This window comes from Euprymna scolopes, chromosome 20, assembly GCF_053919585.1.
Source record: "Euprymna scolopes isolate OS-2025 chromosome 20, ASM5391958v1, whole genome shotgun sequence".
Lineage (NCBI taxonomy): Eukaryota > Metazoa > Mollusca > Cephalopoda > Sepiida > Sepiolidae > Euprymna > Euprymna scolopes.
The window spans coordinates 46,429,482-46,448,717 of record NC_136501.1 but is presented as its reverse complement, the minus strand read 5'-3'; the positions used below and the strand labels follow the sequence as shown (position 1 = coordinate 46,448,717).

Here is a 19,236-nt window from a genome sequence, read left to right as displayed (position 1 = left end):
GCTTACAAAAAAAAAAAAAAAAAAAAAAATCCATGTTACAAATTGACAACCTTGACAGACCGTTCAGGTATATATATATATATATTTTTTTTTTAAATAATGACCTCAAACAGTTTAACAGGAAACTTACTGATGGATGAGCATAAAAAATGGGAGGAAAACACTTTAAAAATCTTTCATGAAAACAATAAAACAAACACACACGCACATAAACAGCAGGCAAACCAGGTCCCCAGATTTTTCTCAACGCAGCAGAAGAGTTACCTTTTAAAACATTTGAGGCTCAATAGGACACTTTGCTTTTTTCGTTTTAATACTATCCATTATTGAATCAAAATGTCAGTTTTTTTCAACATGGTTTGTTAGCAAAAAAATAAATTTTGATTAAGATTTTTTTTTTTCCCCTTTTTAAATTCTTTTTATTGCTTTTTAAAACCTGCACAAAAAAAATCAGTAACTGCTTTCTTGAAACAAAATTTGAAGTCTAAAGTGCCAACTTATGAAACCACTTTGTATATGCCTGACTCTTTACAATCTTTTCATTTTCCTGTATTAACTCCTACAAAAAGTTGACTTTTTGTATTTAATTTCTAAAAGGGACTATTACTCTCATACGAATAGAAGCAAATTGATTCAAAGATGCCAAAAGAGTGAATGAGGGAGGAGGTGTGTAGATACCCAGCAATTACCTCCCTTTTTTAAGTGTCAGGGTTTTCTTTTTGGATGTTTAAAATTGAGAACTTAACCAAAAATATTAAAATTGCTACTTATATTATAAACACTTTAAAACACAACCTACTTACTCGTCATTTATTTGTGTTTTTATTTATTGAAATAAAAACGTTGAAATATTTTACTAAAATATAAACATGAAAGAAATAATTCTCCTACTTTTCAAACACTACATTTCCAAAAATATTTTTTGGATCAAATATTTCTTGATTTGGTCTTTTCTAAATGTTTTAAGCTTTACAATAAGCTGCTATGTTTATTGATCCATACTAATCAGTCAAAACTGTTCTCAACATTCCCTTTTAGGATCACTCTTGCCTGTGTATAATTTACGGTGTACGTTTTACAATTTAACAAATTATATTCAACTTACTTTTTTCCTGTCATCTTTGTTAGAGCCAAATTAACAATCTAAAAAAAAAATTATTTTTCAAAAATTTATCTCTATATAAGAACTTAAAATGAAATTTAAAACTCCTTGAATAAAAAGAAAAACTAAAATAAAACTAAAGAGTTTAGATAAAAAAAAAAAAAAAAAAAAAACAACAAAAAAAAAAACAAATCGGAAGCAAACATTTGGTTAATTGCTGGCTTCCTCTGACGTAATCAAATTCTCTGCATTAATTTGTCTTGTTTACTTGCGTGAGCCTTGCATATCAGAAGCAGAATTGTTAGCCGTAGGGTAGGCCACCGTCATGCCTGGACTGGAGTATGCATACATGGCCCCATGTGGGGGTGCATTTTGCATTCTCATGCAGGCAGACTGGTTGCCCACCACATGGTGCATCCCTGAGTTTGCTGCTGCTGTCATCATGTGAACATCTTTGTCAAGATATTTTTGCTGCTGTGAGTAGGAGACCTGGTTGTAGGGTGATGCGGGTATGTTGGGGTTCATCTGCTGGGCTGTGCTGTATAACTGGTATTGGGGCATAGGACCGGCATATATGGGAGCAGACTGCATACCATAAGGATAGGAAGTACTCTGTGAGCCAAGGGACATCATACCTGTAATATATATGTATAGCTAATAATGGTTCATTTCTTTAATATGTGGAGAGGGATGGGGCCAGTGGAAAGGAAGGTATGACACAACATATAAAAAATTGGCTCGACTTTCTGTAAATTCCTTTAAAGAATTTAACATTGAATTTAGATAAAGTGATTAGTATATTTTCTATGAAACAAGAATTACATTTTAAAAAGATCAACATAACCAAACTGACAAAATTTTTAAGTTTTATTGAAATTTGAAAAAGCATTTTTATCAGACCTATTAATCAGCTCGAATAGTGTAATATTAAATCTGATTTCATGATACAAAATAAAGTAGGCATATCTAATAAAATTGGCCACAAAAGCTGTTAACTTTTTCCTTTATTACTGAATTTTGCCATTCAGTAATTATGTCACTTTTAAATGTCATTGAAGGAATTCAATCTCCAATAAAAATGGCTTTTAAAAGTCAGACCAATCTTCACTGTTAATGGTTTGTGTAATCATTTCTCTGGTGTATTTTTATAGCAAACTGAATAATTACCAAAAAATATATATAATTAAATATGTCTATGTTTATACAGAATACAAAAAAAAAAAAACAAAAACAAAGATAGTACAATTTAAAAAAACAAAAAAAAACAAACTATTCATCAATTGGATGAAATTCATATTCAATCTATTTTTAGCGAACCAATCAATTACTTGTCAAATGTTTAAATGACTTTATATAAAAGTTTAATACAACTTACTTTCTTATTGAAAGATGCTTCGAGTTAAGTTATAATATATTTGTAATCGTATTTCTGAAATATAACAACTATGAATAAACTGCCTTTGTGGAGGAAGTAAGTAGAAACTTTGAACAGATTAACATGTTCTTGAAAGATCACCCCAGAAACCTATTTATACTTAATAAGTAATCTAAGTTTCTTTAGAATTCTCAAGTCATTTCTTTGTAAAATGAATAACTATCGAAAGATCAAGCGATATTTTAATCACAATATAACCAACACCTAAAAAAATAAAACACTAAATGTTAACTTTATTTTCAACACTTATCAGCTTACTATTCCTTTTTATCAACCTCTTACAGATAAAATGAATGACTTAATAGTTTTAAGAATAATCGTTCTGGACTTACCTGGGGTTTGGTTGATGAGTACACTTTGTTGTCCATATGGAGAGGCAGGGTTGACAATGATGCTTTGTGGTTGCGATGCTCCACCGAGCATCACTCCAGAGGGAGACATTGCTAAGGCCTGAGCAGGTGTGTACATCATTCCAGCACTTCCTGCTGCTGCCGCCGCCGCTGCTGCCCGTTCATATGGTTTTGACATGTACTGTTTCGACATATCATACCCCTTTGGCATCTCATAACCTTTAGACATTGTGAATTCTGATATTCTCAAACTTGATAACAGTTAACCTTTTGATGTTTGCTACAAAAATAAAAATATTGATATATTACAATCTGAAAAGTTATAACTATGCAATTTAAAATCTTGTTATTAAAAGTGCAACTAAAGACTAATTGTGTTATTTTTATCTGTATAATTTCGTTAATTTTTATTGTATACTTTTCAATATTGTCCGTTTCTTATATTTTATTTCAATGAATCGCTTCACAATTGAAATACTGAAAAACAATAAAAGTGAAGGGACGGATTTGCCTTGCCACTGCTTCCAGTAGCATTACACCAGAAGTTAGGAAGTACATTAGCTGACTATAACCTACAAGTTATTTCTTAAAATCTGAAACAGCGAGTTGAATTTATTTCCTATTTCTTGTGTGTCTCCCTTGCAACAGAGTCTACAATGTGTTGGGCCCAAGTGTTTACATGTTAACATGTATAAAATTACAATATCAAGTTTTGAAAAGTCCAATATTGGAGGAGGGGGTAGCAGAGTTACCAATTGAATTCATCCCTTCCACAATTGAAAAAGATATTTACAAATTGTTATTTGGATTATTTTTCACAATGTTTGGGCTGATGTAACATTTGAACTTCTCCAAGTGCATCTTGTTCGATTAGCTACACTATAAAAGTTTGGAGTTTACATCAACCGAAACATTGTGCTGAATAATCAAATAAAACGAATTATCAATCCTCACCTCAAAAATTTAGAAACATCTATATATATAAAAGCCAAACGTCTGTGTGTATGTATGTATGTTTGTTTGTAACGCTAAAACTTTTGAAAGACGGAACCAAACTTGACAAATTTGGTATCATATCGAAGCCCCATCACCCGGATGACAAATATCGAAATTTCACGTCAAACGGACGACTAGAAGTTGGTCAACTGATCAGTTATCTTCGAGGGGGGCCCCCAAAAAACCTGTCATTATCTATATATATAAAAGACAAATGTTTGTTTGTAACGCTAAAACTTGAGATGAAAGATTCCTCTCCCCTAAGAATAAAACATATGTTCAATATCTGCTTTTGTTTTTTCATTGTTTATACGGTCCCGAGCAACGCCGGGTAGCCCTGCTAGTCTATAATATAAATCTTACCTGTCTGTTTAAATGTATGTATGTCTGCCTAAAACTTTCGACAGAGGCAACAGATTTTTATGAGATCGATATCGTTTTGAAGCTAGATCCTTCATATGATAAATATCAAAAAATTGGCTAAAAACATTAATTCCTTCACCTTCAACTGGGCACTTTTCTACAAGGGGGGGGGTCGCTTTTTTCGCTGATATTTTCGAAAGTCATCCCCTCTTTTTGATTGACTAGCCTTAATTTAAACCTTCACCACTTCTGGTTTGGCGATGGACACAATGGCAAAGATGTCACTTTTTTCCACATTCTTTTCCTCCGTCATGGTACAGGTTCAAGCCTACCTGTCTACTATCAGTTTTTTTTTTTTTTTGCTCAACACACCTCCAAACACCTGGGCACCCAGGCTAGTAATTTATAAATTCATATAGCAATCTATTACATCACATAGCATTCGTTTTTGTTACTGAGAATATTAACACTTTTTCCTAAGTAAATACTCTACTGATTGGCTCATCCTGTGATCTCAAAGTCACTGATTATTTGTAATTCACAATCAAATGTAAATACAAATAAGAATTGCAGTCTTTAATATATTTCTTAAATATAAAAATTAAGAGTTTCTCTACAATGGTTTTGTTTGATTTTCAGGAATTAGTCCATGATCACACACATATGGCAGTCAATTTTCATGAGGAACTTGAAAAATGGGCAGATTATGAATATTATGAAGAGAATGTGCACAAAATTCAACTTCCATTTACTATGGTAAGTAGTTATATAATTTGGTTTTCAGAAATTTCTACATGAAGAATAATAATTTGGGCTAACAGCCAGGGTTGCTGATTTAGAAGGTAATTCAAGACTGCCGAGATAAAAATGTCTGACTCCTAGTATACAACGTCCAAAAACCTGACTCGGCAACTCTCCACAACAACTAAAATGAGAAAAAGTGTTTGAATAATTCAAATTATATATATATTTGTAATTTTAGAAAACCAGTATAACTCCAGATTTTTAAAAGAAAAATTTAATATTTGTTTATAATCAAATTTTTGATGATATAATACCTCCAGGAATAGCATGTATATATTATGTGTCCACATAAGATGTTATGAGGAGATATATTTTATGTATCGATTTTCAGTATTTACTTCAACAGTGTTCAATATTTGAGTAGAAAGAGCTAGTAAGTTATGCCATATATTTTCTTATACATGTTAATTAAAAAGTATTTGACCCTAAAAGTAATGAGCATTATAACTAAACATTGTATACAATTGTCATCGCTATGTAAACCAGATCGAGTATTCAAACAATTCTCCAATCGAATTTAAAATGAAATTAATTTATATTTCATAAGTTTGAATCCACCACTGCAGTTGATATCATGTAAAGGAAACGTAATATGGAAAAGCGACCATAGGCATTAAAGTTTTGTTTTTATTATATATTACTAAATGAGGAATCATTTCCATTAAAAAATCTAGTTAGTATTATGCATTTAAAATTGAGAAAAGCACGATTGGAAAGTGTCTACATTATGTGAAAGTGAAAGCAAAACAAAATGGACACTGAATTTGAACTGATGTCGTTTTTATGTAAAATCGAAACCGATTCCTCATTCAATATTTAATATAAATTAACAGTGTTTAATAAAAACAGCATGAAACTTTTTAGAAACAGATTTTTTTGTTATCGAATTCTTTTATTGCTGTGGGTTTTATAGTAGACTAATATTCTGTTTCTCTGTATTGATAGAAATTTCGGTATTATTATACAAACACCGTGACAGCGAATTAGTAAAATCTTTTACGTAGTATTCTGTTACGTTTCGGTGTGCTGAACACGAATCTGAAAACTGGGTTAGGGTTAGGGTACATTTTTTTCTACTAATTCGCTGTCACGGTATTTGTATAAATTTACCGAAATTTCTTCAGAGCTGCTAATAAAAAAGAAACGAAATATTAGTCTACACATGTGATTTTTTTTGTCTTATATTTTGTGGTTTGTCCATTATTTCCCTCCCCCATTTTTTAAAATCTATTGTAGGATTTTATTTTTATACCAATGTGTGTACACACATCGAATTAGTCATGTCAAAGAAATAGCAATTATATTTGAAACTAATTTGCATCAAAATTTAAAAAAAAGACAAAGGAATTTGCAAAGACATTAAATCGCAATCATATTGTCATTTCAAGTTATTGTTCAGAATCGGTGAATTTTTTTTTTTTAAGATTTCTTAATAGGCAAATAATTTTTTTTTTTTTCAGAGCTAATAAATCCTATTATTATGAGCGAATGGTCTAATGTCACTAGAAACTATGCAAATATTTGCATCAGGAAAATGGTAGTGGAGACGGAGAAGGGGGGGGGCGTTTCTTACCCCGTGTACAGCTTAATAATAGAGGACAGAAAATTGAGACGACGTGAAGCAAACTATGAAATAATAAAATTACAATATCGGGTGTGAGAGTCAATGATTATCCCACAGCTGCACCATTTTTTTTTTTTTTTTACTTCATCTTTCCGTGATGTCTATGATAATAGTAGTAGTAGTAGTAGTAGTGGAGAGTTATTATTGATTAATGTAGTAGTAGTAATAATAGTAGTAATAGCATTCGTGGACGGACGCTCTATGAACAAACAGAAATAGAAAGGGTTGGAGGAAAAGGAGGAGGTTACGGGTGAAAGAGGAGGGATGGGGGGGGGAGAGCAAATGGTCGCTACTGCTGCTGATTCTATATGTTGTCGTCAATTTTTCCTTTGTCAAAAAATAAAAATGTATCTCCGAGAAAGATGATAATTAAAGGCCAAAATGACACAGACAACTTAACCCGCGGTCACCGAGGTTTCATGTTAACTAAGATGATATTCAAATACATACACATGAAGACGGGCTGTATTTTTCAAACACATACGTCATGATTTGAACACACAATCCTGTGTGTATATTATTTCAATCAATCATGCATACCTTATTGTTTAATATATATATATATATATATATATATATATATATATATATATATATATATATATATATATAAGAATTTCATTTAAAATGTTTTTTTATGCTTGGACGAAAATTATGATAATTTGGTCAACTTCCGATCGAATCGAAAGTAAATAATTATATATATATATTATCTGGACGGCAATAATTTATAAAAACGAATAAAAGTTGCGATTGATGTGAAATAAAAAGGAAATTGTTTGCATTCGTGAATTTTATTTATTTGTTAGTCTTAAACATTTTAAGAATTGATATTTTATCAATTAAGGTGCTTATGTTAGCGTACTTTTTTTTTTTTTTAAATAGTATTTAAGTTTTTCGGTATCTTAAATTGTTAGGTGGAAGTACAGGATAGTTACAAAACAACCCCCTCATGTTAAGAATGACTTTCAAAATAACGTCATTATTTCAGCACGGTAACATAAGTGCATAAATACAAAAAAAAAAAAATTGTATAGTAAAATTAAAACAAAAACAAACATTTTACCCCAATTTATTTTTACAATATCTTTTATTGGTACTCCAGTCCTGCACTTATTGATCCGTGCTGTAATAATAAAGTTATTTAAAAAGCCATTCTTAACATGGGGAGGGGAAGATGTTTTGTACCTATTCTGTACTTTAACCTTAAAAAAACAAACAAAAAAAAACCTTTAATTAAACGATTTAAAAAATAGCGCGGATCAGTAAGTGCATCAGAGCACCCTTTTATTTAATTGAAAGTACAGAATAGTTAAGAAAAAAAAAAAAAAAAAATCCCTCCTTCCCATCTCAAGAATGAATTTCTAAACGTTATTATTTCACCACGGTTCATATTCTGCATAAGTATCAAAATTACATTAAAATATTTGAAATCTAGAAATTAAATTGAGCTTTTAAAATGAAACTAGAACGAACGCGCTAAATTGCGAAATTAAAAAGAAAACAAATTTTACAAAATAAATAAAATACAAATAAAATAAACCGAAATAGATAATTATTTTTAGACGTTCACACATCGTGAATTTTTTAATATTTAAAATCGTTTTATAAACCATGTTTGGATTTGAACGATAATTACTTTTTCGGTGCTACTAGTGTGATATCCGCGCTATTTTTTTTTTTTTAAATCGTATTTCCAAGTTTTAATTAAAGTTTTTTTTTTTTTTTTTTATTTTTTTATTCAATTGTAAGGTTGAAGTATAGAATAGGTACAAAACACCCCTCCCCATGTTAAGAACGGCTTTTTAAGTAATAACGTTATTTACGTTCGAATCACTCTCTGCACTAGTACCACTTTTTCATATTTATTTGCATTAATTTGGAATCTTGAAATTGATATTCGGAGAGAATATGAAAAAAAAGTCATAGAGATTGTAATTTAATAACAATCGGAGAACTAAAAATAAAATCGTTATTTATATAATCGTATCAGATTTGGATGTTTATTTTTTAAATCTTTCTGGTCTGGTTTAATATGAAAATGAAAAAACAAAAGAAATATGAAAAACGAAATAAGAGAAATAAATCAGGTGTTTCAATTTCAATTACTAAAAAAAAAAAAAAAAAAAAAAAAAAAAAATACCTGATTTTATTTATTAAAAAAATAAGTCTTTTAAGATGTGGAATTATTGACAATACAAAAACTAACAAAAATATATAGCCATCTGTTATCACATTTTGATCATTAAAGAAAATATAAATATAGAAATTTTTTTTTTTTATTAAAACCGCAGTCCCTTTCTCTCTAAACAATGCGATGAAGATGAGCTGTCCCCCCCTTTTTTTTTCTTTCAAATTTCAACGTTTTCCATTTATTTGTGTTTTTCTTTAAATTATTTTTACTCCCTAATAAATTAAATGAAAGCTTCAGACTACAAATTTAAAATAACAAGAAAACTAAAATAAATTCAGATTTCTCGCTTTCGTGCTGTATAAAATGATTAGCCATTTTATTTTAGAAAAGATTCGTTTTTGTCTGCTAGTGCTGGGCTGTGGGCCACGTTAAACGACTTTTGTTTTTGCCCATTACTAAGATCAAAAACACGTTTTTAATGCTTTCAATAACTATATAGTTTATTAATGCATATAAATTATATATATTTGTACTTGCTTTCAGATATTTAGTCCGAAGAATTAAATTACAATTATTTTATGCAGAATATTTTCAAAGGTTTAGTGTTATTTAATTTATTTACGATTTTACAATAAATATCTGGCCGGTTCGCCGGAGATTTGGACATTTTCTTTTTTATTAGTATTGTATTTTCTCAAGATGAAATCCAATTTATTACTTCTTTTTCTTTTGATTATAACGCAGTCACATGTGAAAATCGTTTAGTCCGTTATATTTTTCTTCAAAAGCGTTTCTTCCCTTTCACAACGAAGACAAAAAAATATCATGCATACTTTGCGACTTTTTTCTTTTTGATTAAAAATGCTTTCTTCCGCATTTTCTTTTTATCCGAGCTAATGCTTCAAATTCTATATAGACACTTACCGTATAACTAATTTAATAAATCGATATAAAAAAGCCTGGTTTTTGAAGGCAGACCAATGTGAAACTCACCAAATGCCGTTGGTTTCTTCCTTTAATAAATGTGTGAACTGATTCGATCTCAGCGCCGCCTCTTTACGCCTTTTATAGATGTCGCCTGCGCACAACCACGACCAACCCCAAATCAATACGCGCACACTAAATAATCCCCTTTTAAATTTCAATCGCCGACAAAAAACTGACTGATTTGTGTCTCGTTTTTAACTGGCATCTTCATCCATGTAATAATTACTTAACAAATGAGGTGCAAATCAAATAATATTACTTAAGAATAAATTCAATATCTTTTGAAACCGTTGTTTGTTGATTATTTTATTTTTCAATATCATTACACAACTCTATGTTTTTATCGTTGGAATTGTGACGTCTTCGAGGATTTTCTTTCTACAACTCTTAATTTGTTTTTATATCAATAATAATAATAATAATAATAATAATAATAATGATAATAATAATAATAAAAACATGTAAAAAAATAATAAAAGAAAAACGTGCTAAATTAATTATTAACAATATACATTTGGTGTTTATTTCACAAACTTCCGCTTACATTTCCAAGCCTAATTTTCGTCTGTTCGACGCAAGAAAAATCGGATATTAACACATTTTTTTTTTTTACACACGACTTTTTTTTAAAGACTATTTTCACTTTCTTGATTAAATCTGCTTTAAAATTATAAATGCGTTCTTTCGCTATATAATATTTTTTTCTTTTTTGCTATTCAATTATTGGGTGACAATCATGATTATTCAGTAAATAAAGCTGTTAGTCTTGCTTGTCAAATGACATTTTATTGTGCATAGGTCTTATGTATGACATGAAAAAAACCCCCAAAAAACTAGAATCTTAAGATCTCTACCATTCCAGTTAATGTTGGAGCAACTGGACTCCTGAAAAAGAAATTCAAAAACTATCTTGCATACCAGGTGAACCAAATGGCAGAAAGATTCAAACAATTGCACTTAAATGGACAGCTAGAATCTTAAAAAGATCTCTCGGTTGGAATAGCTGAGTTAACGGGTGTGTGTGTTTGACATCTGTTAGGATGTTCCATCCCCAGCTTGAACAAACTGATTTAAATATTTAAGTAAATGAATAATATTATTATTCATTCACTTAAATAATTTAATTTTTAGCTTTATGTATTATTTACAGCCAGATAATGAATATTACTATTTAAAAATATACATTTTAAGTCGGTGTTTTGCTTCTCTGCTTTTGATTGCCGTGTAGTATCTGTCTTGTCATCGGTCCAGGAAGAGAAATTTTAGAGTGAGACAGTTTTACCCCCAAAATTCAGAGCGCCATTAAAAAAAAAAAAAAGAAAGAAAATCGACCTTGTATTTAACTTTGCCCTCGCGGGGAAGCAAGTAAACAGGTACTTAATAATAGAAAATATGAAATGATTTACACGTTGTACTTAAAATGTTTCATTTGCATACGTAAAAATTAAAACGTAACCGCAGGTTCGGGTATTCAGTACACGTGCGAATCTTATTTTATTTATTTATTTTTAGTCGACCTTAAAAATAAATGCACCCCCCTCCCACGCCGAGGTACGTTTCTTGTCAAGAATGCGAAACCAGGAATTTAATTTATTTGAAATTTAAACCAAACATTATTAGAAAAATACTATTTTTGGTTAAATTTAAACCAAACATTATTAGAAAATTATTATTTGGTTCAATGATTGTTTAAAATTAAAAACAAATTCTTTTCCTTGATTTTGAAAATATACTTTATTTATTTATTTTTATTTTTTTAATTGGCACTTGAGCAGGTTAACATCCCCCAAGCAAATTGTTTTCATTTTAGGAGAGTTCCTTCTGCGCAATAGAAGAGTGAACAAAGACTCTCTCCGCATGTTTATATTGACTTTCTAAATTTGCTTTCAACTACTTAAGTGTAATTTTATTTAATATTTTATTTTTCACATATAATGTAATTACTACGCGTTCACTCTCGAACCATTAGACTTATTGTCTAAAAAGTTTCATTTTAATGACCTAAACTTATGATAGACTTATGATTTGAAAAATTGCTGCCGATCGTTTGCGATTCAGGTATTCTGAAAAATAAGTTTTTACAGTGACACATGAGTTCCGTCAACCGTTAATCTGGAATAACGGTTTATCAATAACGAACACAATGTTTAAATAGTTTAATTGCATCACCATTTTGATTTTTTTTTTTTTTTTAAAGAAATGAATAATATTTTAATATTTTTAATTAGCGGAGTGCCTCTTGGCGACTTATATTTATGTTTTTGGTAACATCATCTTTTGGATTTTTTTTTTTTTGTATATTATGTTTAGTTTTATTTTAACCATCCTTATAGAAAATTAGCATCGATCTGATATACTATTCTTGAATTCTGTAGCATTCTGGTAATCTTTATTTTACCTGTAAAAAAGTTATCCGGTATTGCCCGACTGAAATAATTTCATACAAAAATTAAAAATTTTAAAACATGTTTATAAAGTTTTTCATATCAATATTATAATCACACACACACACACACACACACACACACACACACACACACACACACACACACACGGAAAATTTATGCAGAATAGGGATTGTGTTATCGTCGGTAGATTTCGGGTAGCTTAACACAAACCGGCGGAAGTTGTCGAAACCTTCCGAAAAATGCAGCAACCGATGATTGAAAAACGGGACAATATTGTGGAAAATTCAATAAATTTGTGAACTGATTAAAGTCGTCATTGTTTCAATAAATTTTGGAAAAGGTCACCATTAATCTAAGTACAGTTGATACAGACGCGCTGCAGTCTCCGGAAGTAAATATTGAAGTTTTCCACAAATAGTTTTCCAGATATTAAGCAATGCAATTCCTTATATTAAAAGTGGTGACTACTGTTGTTATGAAGTAAGTTGATCTACCCATTTCAGGAATAAATGGGCTTACCCAGAGACACTAAATATAGTTACATCTAAATGGTGTAGCAGCAATTTACACAATACATTTAGCTTCGGGTCGTGATTGCAGTCACATGCCAGCCAAGGTTCCGACCTCAAATCAGTCCAAACTTAAATCAGTCAGGAACTAAGTCATTTCAGTGGCCAAGCATCTGGCAAACTGAGGTATTTGTTTTGAGTACTCATATAAGGTCCACCCTCCCAGGTCTTGCGTATTATCTTTCGGGTGGAGTAAATTTATTGCTTACTGCTTGAGGCACCTTGACCAGGGGGATCTTGACAGGGCTGCCCAGGCAATTTTTAATAGGCCTTAGTTCTCTTTTAGAAGTGTTGGTGTAACTATCCCCGCCTACCTTAACTTGTGTCACATTTTTAAGTGGTGGGAAGAAAGTAAATACTGCGATTCATAGCAATCACACATGACGTGTACTTCTGTAATATTTTTTTTTTTTGCTAATAAAAGAACTGGAACAGGTAAATTGAAGGAATGGAAAAGGAAAGAGAGTAGCTTATATAAGCTACTATGTTTTTCATGTTTGCTCATCTTGCATACCTATTTACTAATATACCACGACATCAGGAATTTGTATTGAGTCTGTTGCTTTCCATTTATGTCTGAGAAGCATTGACTACAAAGTTTTACATGGGTTGTCCTGAAAACATGCTAAGTAATATTTGTGCCTGAATATGAAATAGTTTACGTCAGCTGCCAGGATATGCACGGAAATACGAGTCAGTAAATACAGAAGTAGCAAGAAATAAATAAATAAAAAAATAAAAAACTGTTTCAATCGTAGATCCAAATAAACAACTGCAACATTTTTTTCTCATCATGTCAACAGACAGCAAAATTTTTAGTTGGTAAGCAGATGGTACGGCAGGCAAAAACTGATCGTGCAAAATATATTCTGTTATTCCAAGAATGAAAAAATGCTGTTGTTTGTTATCAATTCTTAATTTCTATCCAATGTTTGTATGTCTGCAAAAAGCAAAATTAGTTGTAAAATGTGACTAAGGTTGTCTGCAAAGCAAAATTTTGTTATGCAAAAGATATGAAATAGAATGTAACAAAAAAAAAAAAAAGCAAAAAAGAAAATGGGATTTTTTATGAGACTAATTGCAGGGACTATTTGTTAGCAGTTGTGCATATGATGCTGAAGTCCACTGTGCGTTTGAAAATGCAAATTTTGGTATTCTACCACTCTCATAAAAATTGATATTTGACGAGGATAACTAGAAAGTAAAATAATTAGTTTCATGTACCTGATGAGACCCGGGAAGCAATTTTTTTGATTACATGAATCACATGATTTAAAAAAAAAATTTAAATGAAATTTAATTAAAAGAAATTTAATGAAAAGAGTGCAAAATATGAATAATGTATCCGAGTGTTAATGAACATTTTTTTGGAATGATTATAAAGACTGCTCTGTGTTCTTTGAATGTCAATCTATTATTAATTTATTCTGTCAATCTAGAATGTGAAAGGAAGTTTTGGAAAAGCCAATTAACAGGCTCCTCAGAAAATGCTGATGAAAGGAGCATTTTGTATTTAGGAAAATATAGAGTAGCTAACAGATAGTGGCATGATAAAAAACAAAAAAAATAAAGCAATAATTATAAAGAAGATTTCTCTGTGTACATTGATGCCACTAATAGATCTGACCATAAGAGTGAAAATTCCTCAAATTTCCTATTATGAATGACTGTTAGAAGCTGTCAAGCCAGAAAAAAATGTAAAAATTATTCAAAGTGAATAAAATAAATGTATATTTTACAAAAATGTGCATCTAAATGGCTGTCGAAGCATACGCAGCTTTTGATAAAAAGCTATAATTGTCAATGAAATAGGGGAAAAAATCACTTTATTTTATTATAAAGATATTATTATCATTATTATAATAATGCTGTAAGATGTTAATGTTCCTCTTTGGGTTGATATGGTGTTAAATTGGCTGTAAGACTTTGGCTGTAATAGTCGTCAACTTTTCAAAGTCTCTTTTCTATCACTAGTTGGCAAGCACAAGAGTCTTTTCATCTTCCCTTCTTTACACAATCCTCTGTACGCATTCCAACGAGCCCAATTTCAGACTGTCCTGTTGCCATTTTCATCATATGAAGTTGATTAAATCAACGCATGTCTCCTTAAGTTTTTTGGTTTTTTTTTGTGTATATATCATTGTGTCATCATTATTACTCACTAGGAGTTCTCACATAGGTCATCATCATTGGAGTCAGTAAAAACTAGCCTTCCCAGATTTTAAATACTCTTACTTTTTCAATAACCATTGCATAATCAAGCTGTATATCTACACTACATGGAGGTCATATGTGCATCAGTAACCATGTTGGATTCTTAGGTATTGTTAACACCAGAGCCCATGAGCTTGGTTGGAAGGTTGCAGATCAAGAGAAAGTTTTATGGCTGGTTCGAGCAATGTGGATGAGTTGCTGTCAGTCCTGTCTAGATGCCTCCGTTCAGTCTTGAAAGACAAAGGATACCACCTGTAGGGGTAGCTGCGTGTGTAATTGTGAGGCAACGGTTGTGTAATCTCCAACCACACCTCTCCTGAATGGCACTATTTGCATCCAGAGGCAAGGAGAAATCCAGGATGACTGGAAACAATGCTGAAATAAGCAGAGAGCACATACAGCACCTGGAAGTCCCAAATGGTCACCCATTTAGTACTGACAGGTTTGACGTTGCTTAACTTTGGTGATCCAGCGGGAACCGTTGTGTCAATGTGATTATACTGTACACAGTCCTATCTAGTGGGTAAAAGAAGGAAGTAAACGGGGCTATCCCTTTTATAATATCCTATCACATGCTCAACTCATGAGAGATGAACTTTGATTGGATGCACTGGAAAGACAGTTAAATGCTTTCACCAATCAGTTTCCAGCTTAGAAATTAAACCTAGATTCAAAATTGTTATGGTGGCTTGTAGTGGTTGCCGCTGCTACTGTTGTCACTTGTAAGACAGAAGCGTGCATAAGAAAAACTTGCAACAACCAAGATAGGAATACAGTTTATTAATTTTTAAGTGTTTTTGTAATAAAAAATTTGTTTATTTTATGCATGTACAGTACAAGGTTGAAATGCAACAGTATGATCACAAATCTTTGTAAACTCCTTCCAGATAAACTGATGATAACTGACAAACATGGCTTTGACAGAAGACATAGATGGGGACCTTAGTGTTCAGAGTGTCAGTGGTGTTACACATGCACATAGTACAATTGATATTGCAGAATGTGCAGGAGTTTGTGTCTTGTTTTATTTTATTATTTTGTAGTTATGAACCTGTGTTGTGCACCCCCTCGATAGCATGACCAGAAGAGAAGAGGAAGGAGAAGAAATCCACGACACACAACGCTGACGTTGGTGATGTTGTCGAGCAGGAGATGACATGGTTTTATGATAGAAATATGACAGTATGAAAATAGATTTTTGTAAACTCCTTCCGTGAATGTTTATTTTTCATTTGTTCTTTGCAGGCAGCAAACAATCAAGTGACACTCGAGCAACAAAAGGAAAGGCGCGAGCAACATATTTTAAGACTCAAAGAAATCAATGCGAAAAGAAGGCTTGAAAAAGTAAGTAGTTTTATTTCTAAAAGATTTTTGTTTTGTCCCAATGTAAAACAAAATAAAATATGTCTTCATTTTTAAAAGAAAAAAAGGGGCAAGTAACTCCTTGTGGAGCTCTCTTTTCTTCGTTTATTTTGTGCTTTTATATGAAAGAAAACAACACAGAATCTTAAATCACTTTGATCTCATTTACTTTATTCACTGCATGGAAAACATCATGATGGTGAAAAATAGTCTTCTTTTATGAAGAATCTGTAAAGATTCGAAGAGATAGATGAGGGAAATGAAGAATTATGGGAAGGAAAAAGAGGAGTAAGGAATAATTTTTTTTTTTTTTTTGCTTTTAATGAAGTAAGATTGTTGATAGTTAAGAGCAAAAAAGGTTGGGAGAGAAAGACAGTTGATGAGAAGAAAAATATATGGATGCTACTCAAAATATCGTTATATTAATTAAATTGTGGGATCATAGGAAATCACTTAACAATAACCCTGTATTTATATAAAAGGCAAATGTCTGTTAGTGTAAATGTACATATGTATGTGTGTTTGTATGTCTTGCTAAAATCTAAAGTGGATAAAAATGATTCTGGTAACGTCTTAAAGGGCAGGGACTCGGACGCATAATATGTGAAATTTAGAACAAAGTATTAATTTTTTTCTAACTTAACGACTGCAGAATCTGATGCGTGGGGGGGGGGTCACATAAAATCATTTCTTTCTAAACGATTTTAGCATCTGTGCATACAGGAACTGCTTGTTTTTTTTGTTTTTTTTTATACATAGGCATCACCACTTATCAAGGCCCAGAGATCACTTGAGGATAAGGGTTAAGAGTGTACAGTAGTCAATTGGACAATATAGTAATTGTTAGTAATAGAAGTTCGGTAAATTTGTTAAATTATATGGAATGGCTTATCAAGAACTTGTTTACATTGGACTTGAAGACAATCAGATTGTAGTCAGCTGGAAAACAAGAGAACGGAAGACAGTTTCACAGGCGTGCAGTTCTAAGAAAGAAGCTTTTTTCATGGAATCTACATTTAGGTTTAGGCACAGATAAAGAGTTGCGGGAATTATTGATAGTGTTTTCAACTAGATGAGTGTTTCTTGTGAAAGTTTGGCGTGGGGGGACCATAGATTGAAGCTCAGTCGAACACTTGCCATGAAAATAACGATGAAGCAGAGACAAACTCACAACATCTCTTTTATGAGATAGAAGTTGCAGAGAAGAGAAAAGGACATCTCCTACGAGGCTATGAAGTCTATTTTGAACTCTATCAAGGCAGGACAAGTCCTTTCTAGCAGCTCCTTCCCAAATGTGGCAACAGTACTCCATCCTTGGACATACCTGGCTCTTATATAGATAGAGAATTGCATCAGCAGTGAGATATCTACTGGATTGATAGCAGGATCCCACCATTTTTCCAGCGGCCTTGGCAACAGATTTAATGTACATGTTCCATTTCAGATTAGAAGTAAAGGTCAAACCCAGAAGCTTGTTAAAACATGAGGCCTCCTCAAGATGAGAGCGATTCATTTTAATTGATGCCAGATTGGGATCAGAACGTTGATGATGTAAAGATAGAAGCTTGGTTTTAGATGCATTAAAAGTAACCAGCCACTCCTTTCCCCATTGTACCACGTGCTCAAGACCAGGGGAGAGAGAATCAGAGAGAACTTGGTCGTTTACGGTCTTAGACGTGCTACCATAGGTGGTAGTGTCATCAGCATAAATGTCTACGAATGATGTAAGGATGTGATTTGGAAGATCATTAATGCAAATTAGGAAGAGAGTTGGGCCCAGGATGGAACCCCAAGGGACTCTAGCATTAATACTGTGAGCTTCTGACTTCTGCCCATCAACTACTACTCTTATGAACCTATCAGAGAGAAATGATTTAATAATTGAGAAGACATTTCCAGCTATACCATAGCTAGAGATCTTGTGAAGTAGACCTTTATGCCATACCCTATCAAAGGCCTTTGATATGTCAAGAGCAATTGCCCTAGAAAAGTTGCCTCTGTCGATCGATTCACTAATCCTATGAGATATAACTGTAAGCACATCTGCTATAGATCTAGCAGAACGGAAACCATATTGTGTGTCACTAAGAAGGTTATTTTTGCTGAGATGGTTGATTACTTCTCTATTTAACACAGATTCCAGCAACTTACTCATGATGCACAGGAGACTTATTGGCTTGTACTGAAAGGGAGATGAGCGATCACCTGAATTCTTAAATACAGGGTATACTGATGAGATTTTCTAGGGTGATGGGAAGCAATTTTCCTTAAGACAAGGTTTAAACAGTTTTGTAAGTATGGATGCTAGTTCTGGTTGAAGTTTTTTGAGCACTATAATTGGAATACGATCAGGGCCGGTTGCTTTACTGGAATCAAGGTTTTTGATTAGCTTGGCAACATCACGAACAGATATTTGTATATCACATAGTGTGTTTTCTGATACAGGAGGAAATATTGAAAGTTCTTGACAAATAGTTTGGCTTTGTCTGATGCTGACGAGATTACCTCAGGTCCATTGATAATAGTTGGGATAGAGCACACGCTTCTGTTCAGGATTCTGTTTGCTATTTGCTAAAACTGGTGGGAACCAAGCCACTGCTCAGCTACTTTGGACTTGACGGACTGAGCATACATCTCTCTTGCGTTCTTTATTACTTTCTTACAATGGTTGCTGGCAGTCCTGAAAGCGGCTTTAGTTTCAATACATCTGTTACGTTGGAAGCAATGGAAAAAGTGATTTCTGTGCGCGATGGCAGTAGCACATTCTGGAGAGAACCATGGCTGGCTGTTAGGTTTTTGCTGGAACTTTTTCGAGGATATGAAACGGTCTGTACCTACAATTAACCATTCCGTTAGGTCTGATACTATAGAGGACACATCCTTTTTAA

General features: G+C 32.2%; 2 protein-coding genes across 3 annotated transcripts in view; one reads left to right on the top strand and one right to left on the bottom strand.

The window, feature by feature from the left end:
* The window catches only part of LOC145241409 (actin-related protein 5-like), a 154,267-nt gene that overhangs the window by 42,815 nt on the left and 92,216 nt on the right, over nt 1–19,236 (top strand). Inside the window, exons 8-9 of the mRNA XM_080104337.1 lie at nt 4,886–5,002; nt 16,232–16,330. Coding sequence (XP_079960463.1) covers nt 4,886–5,002; nt 16,232–16,330 — 216 coding nt within the window. The remainder of the gene's footprint in view (nt 1–4,885; nt 5,003–16,231; nt 16,331–19,236) is intronic.
* Nucleotides 391–9,939, bottom strand: LOC145241410 (uncharacterized). 2 transcript variants are annotated; one of them, XM_080104338.1, is made up of 3 exons: nt 9,802–9,939; nt 2,870–3,167; nt 391–1,737 (listed from the first exon to the last, which is right to left on the bottom strand). In XM_080104338.1, the coding sequence occupies exons 2-3, from the start codon at nt 3,114–3,116 to the stop codon at nt 1,367–1,369; spliced, it is 618 nt and encodes a 205-aa protein (XP_079960464.1). In that variant the 5' UTR covers nt 3,117–3,167; nt 9,802–9,939; the 3' UTR covers nt 391–1,366. The 2 variants fall into 2 exon arrangements, with proteins under 2 accessions (XP_079960464.1, XP_079960465.1); XM_080104339.1 differs by having other exon boundaries at nt 9,733–9,846.

Coding starts and splice junctions, on each gene's coding strand:
- LOC145241410 (XM_080104338.1), bottom strand. CDS start 3,116: ATGTCTAAAGGTTATGAGATGCCAAAGGGGTATGATATGTCGAAACAG. Junction 1,738..2,869: donor ACTCATCAACCAAACCCCAG/GTAAGTCCAGAA, acceptor TATATATTACAG/GTATGATGTCCCTTGGCTCA.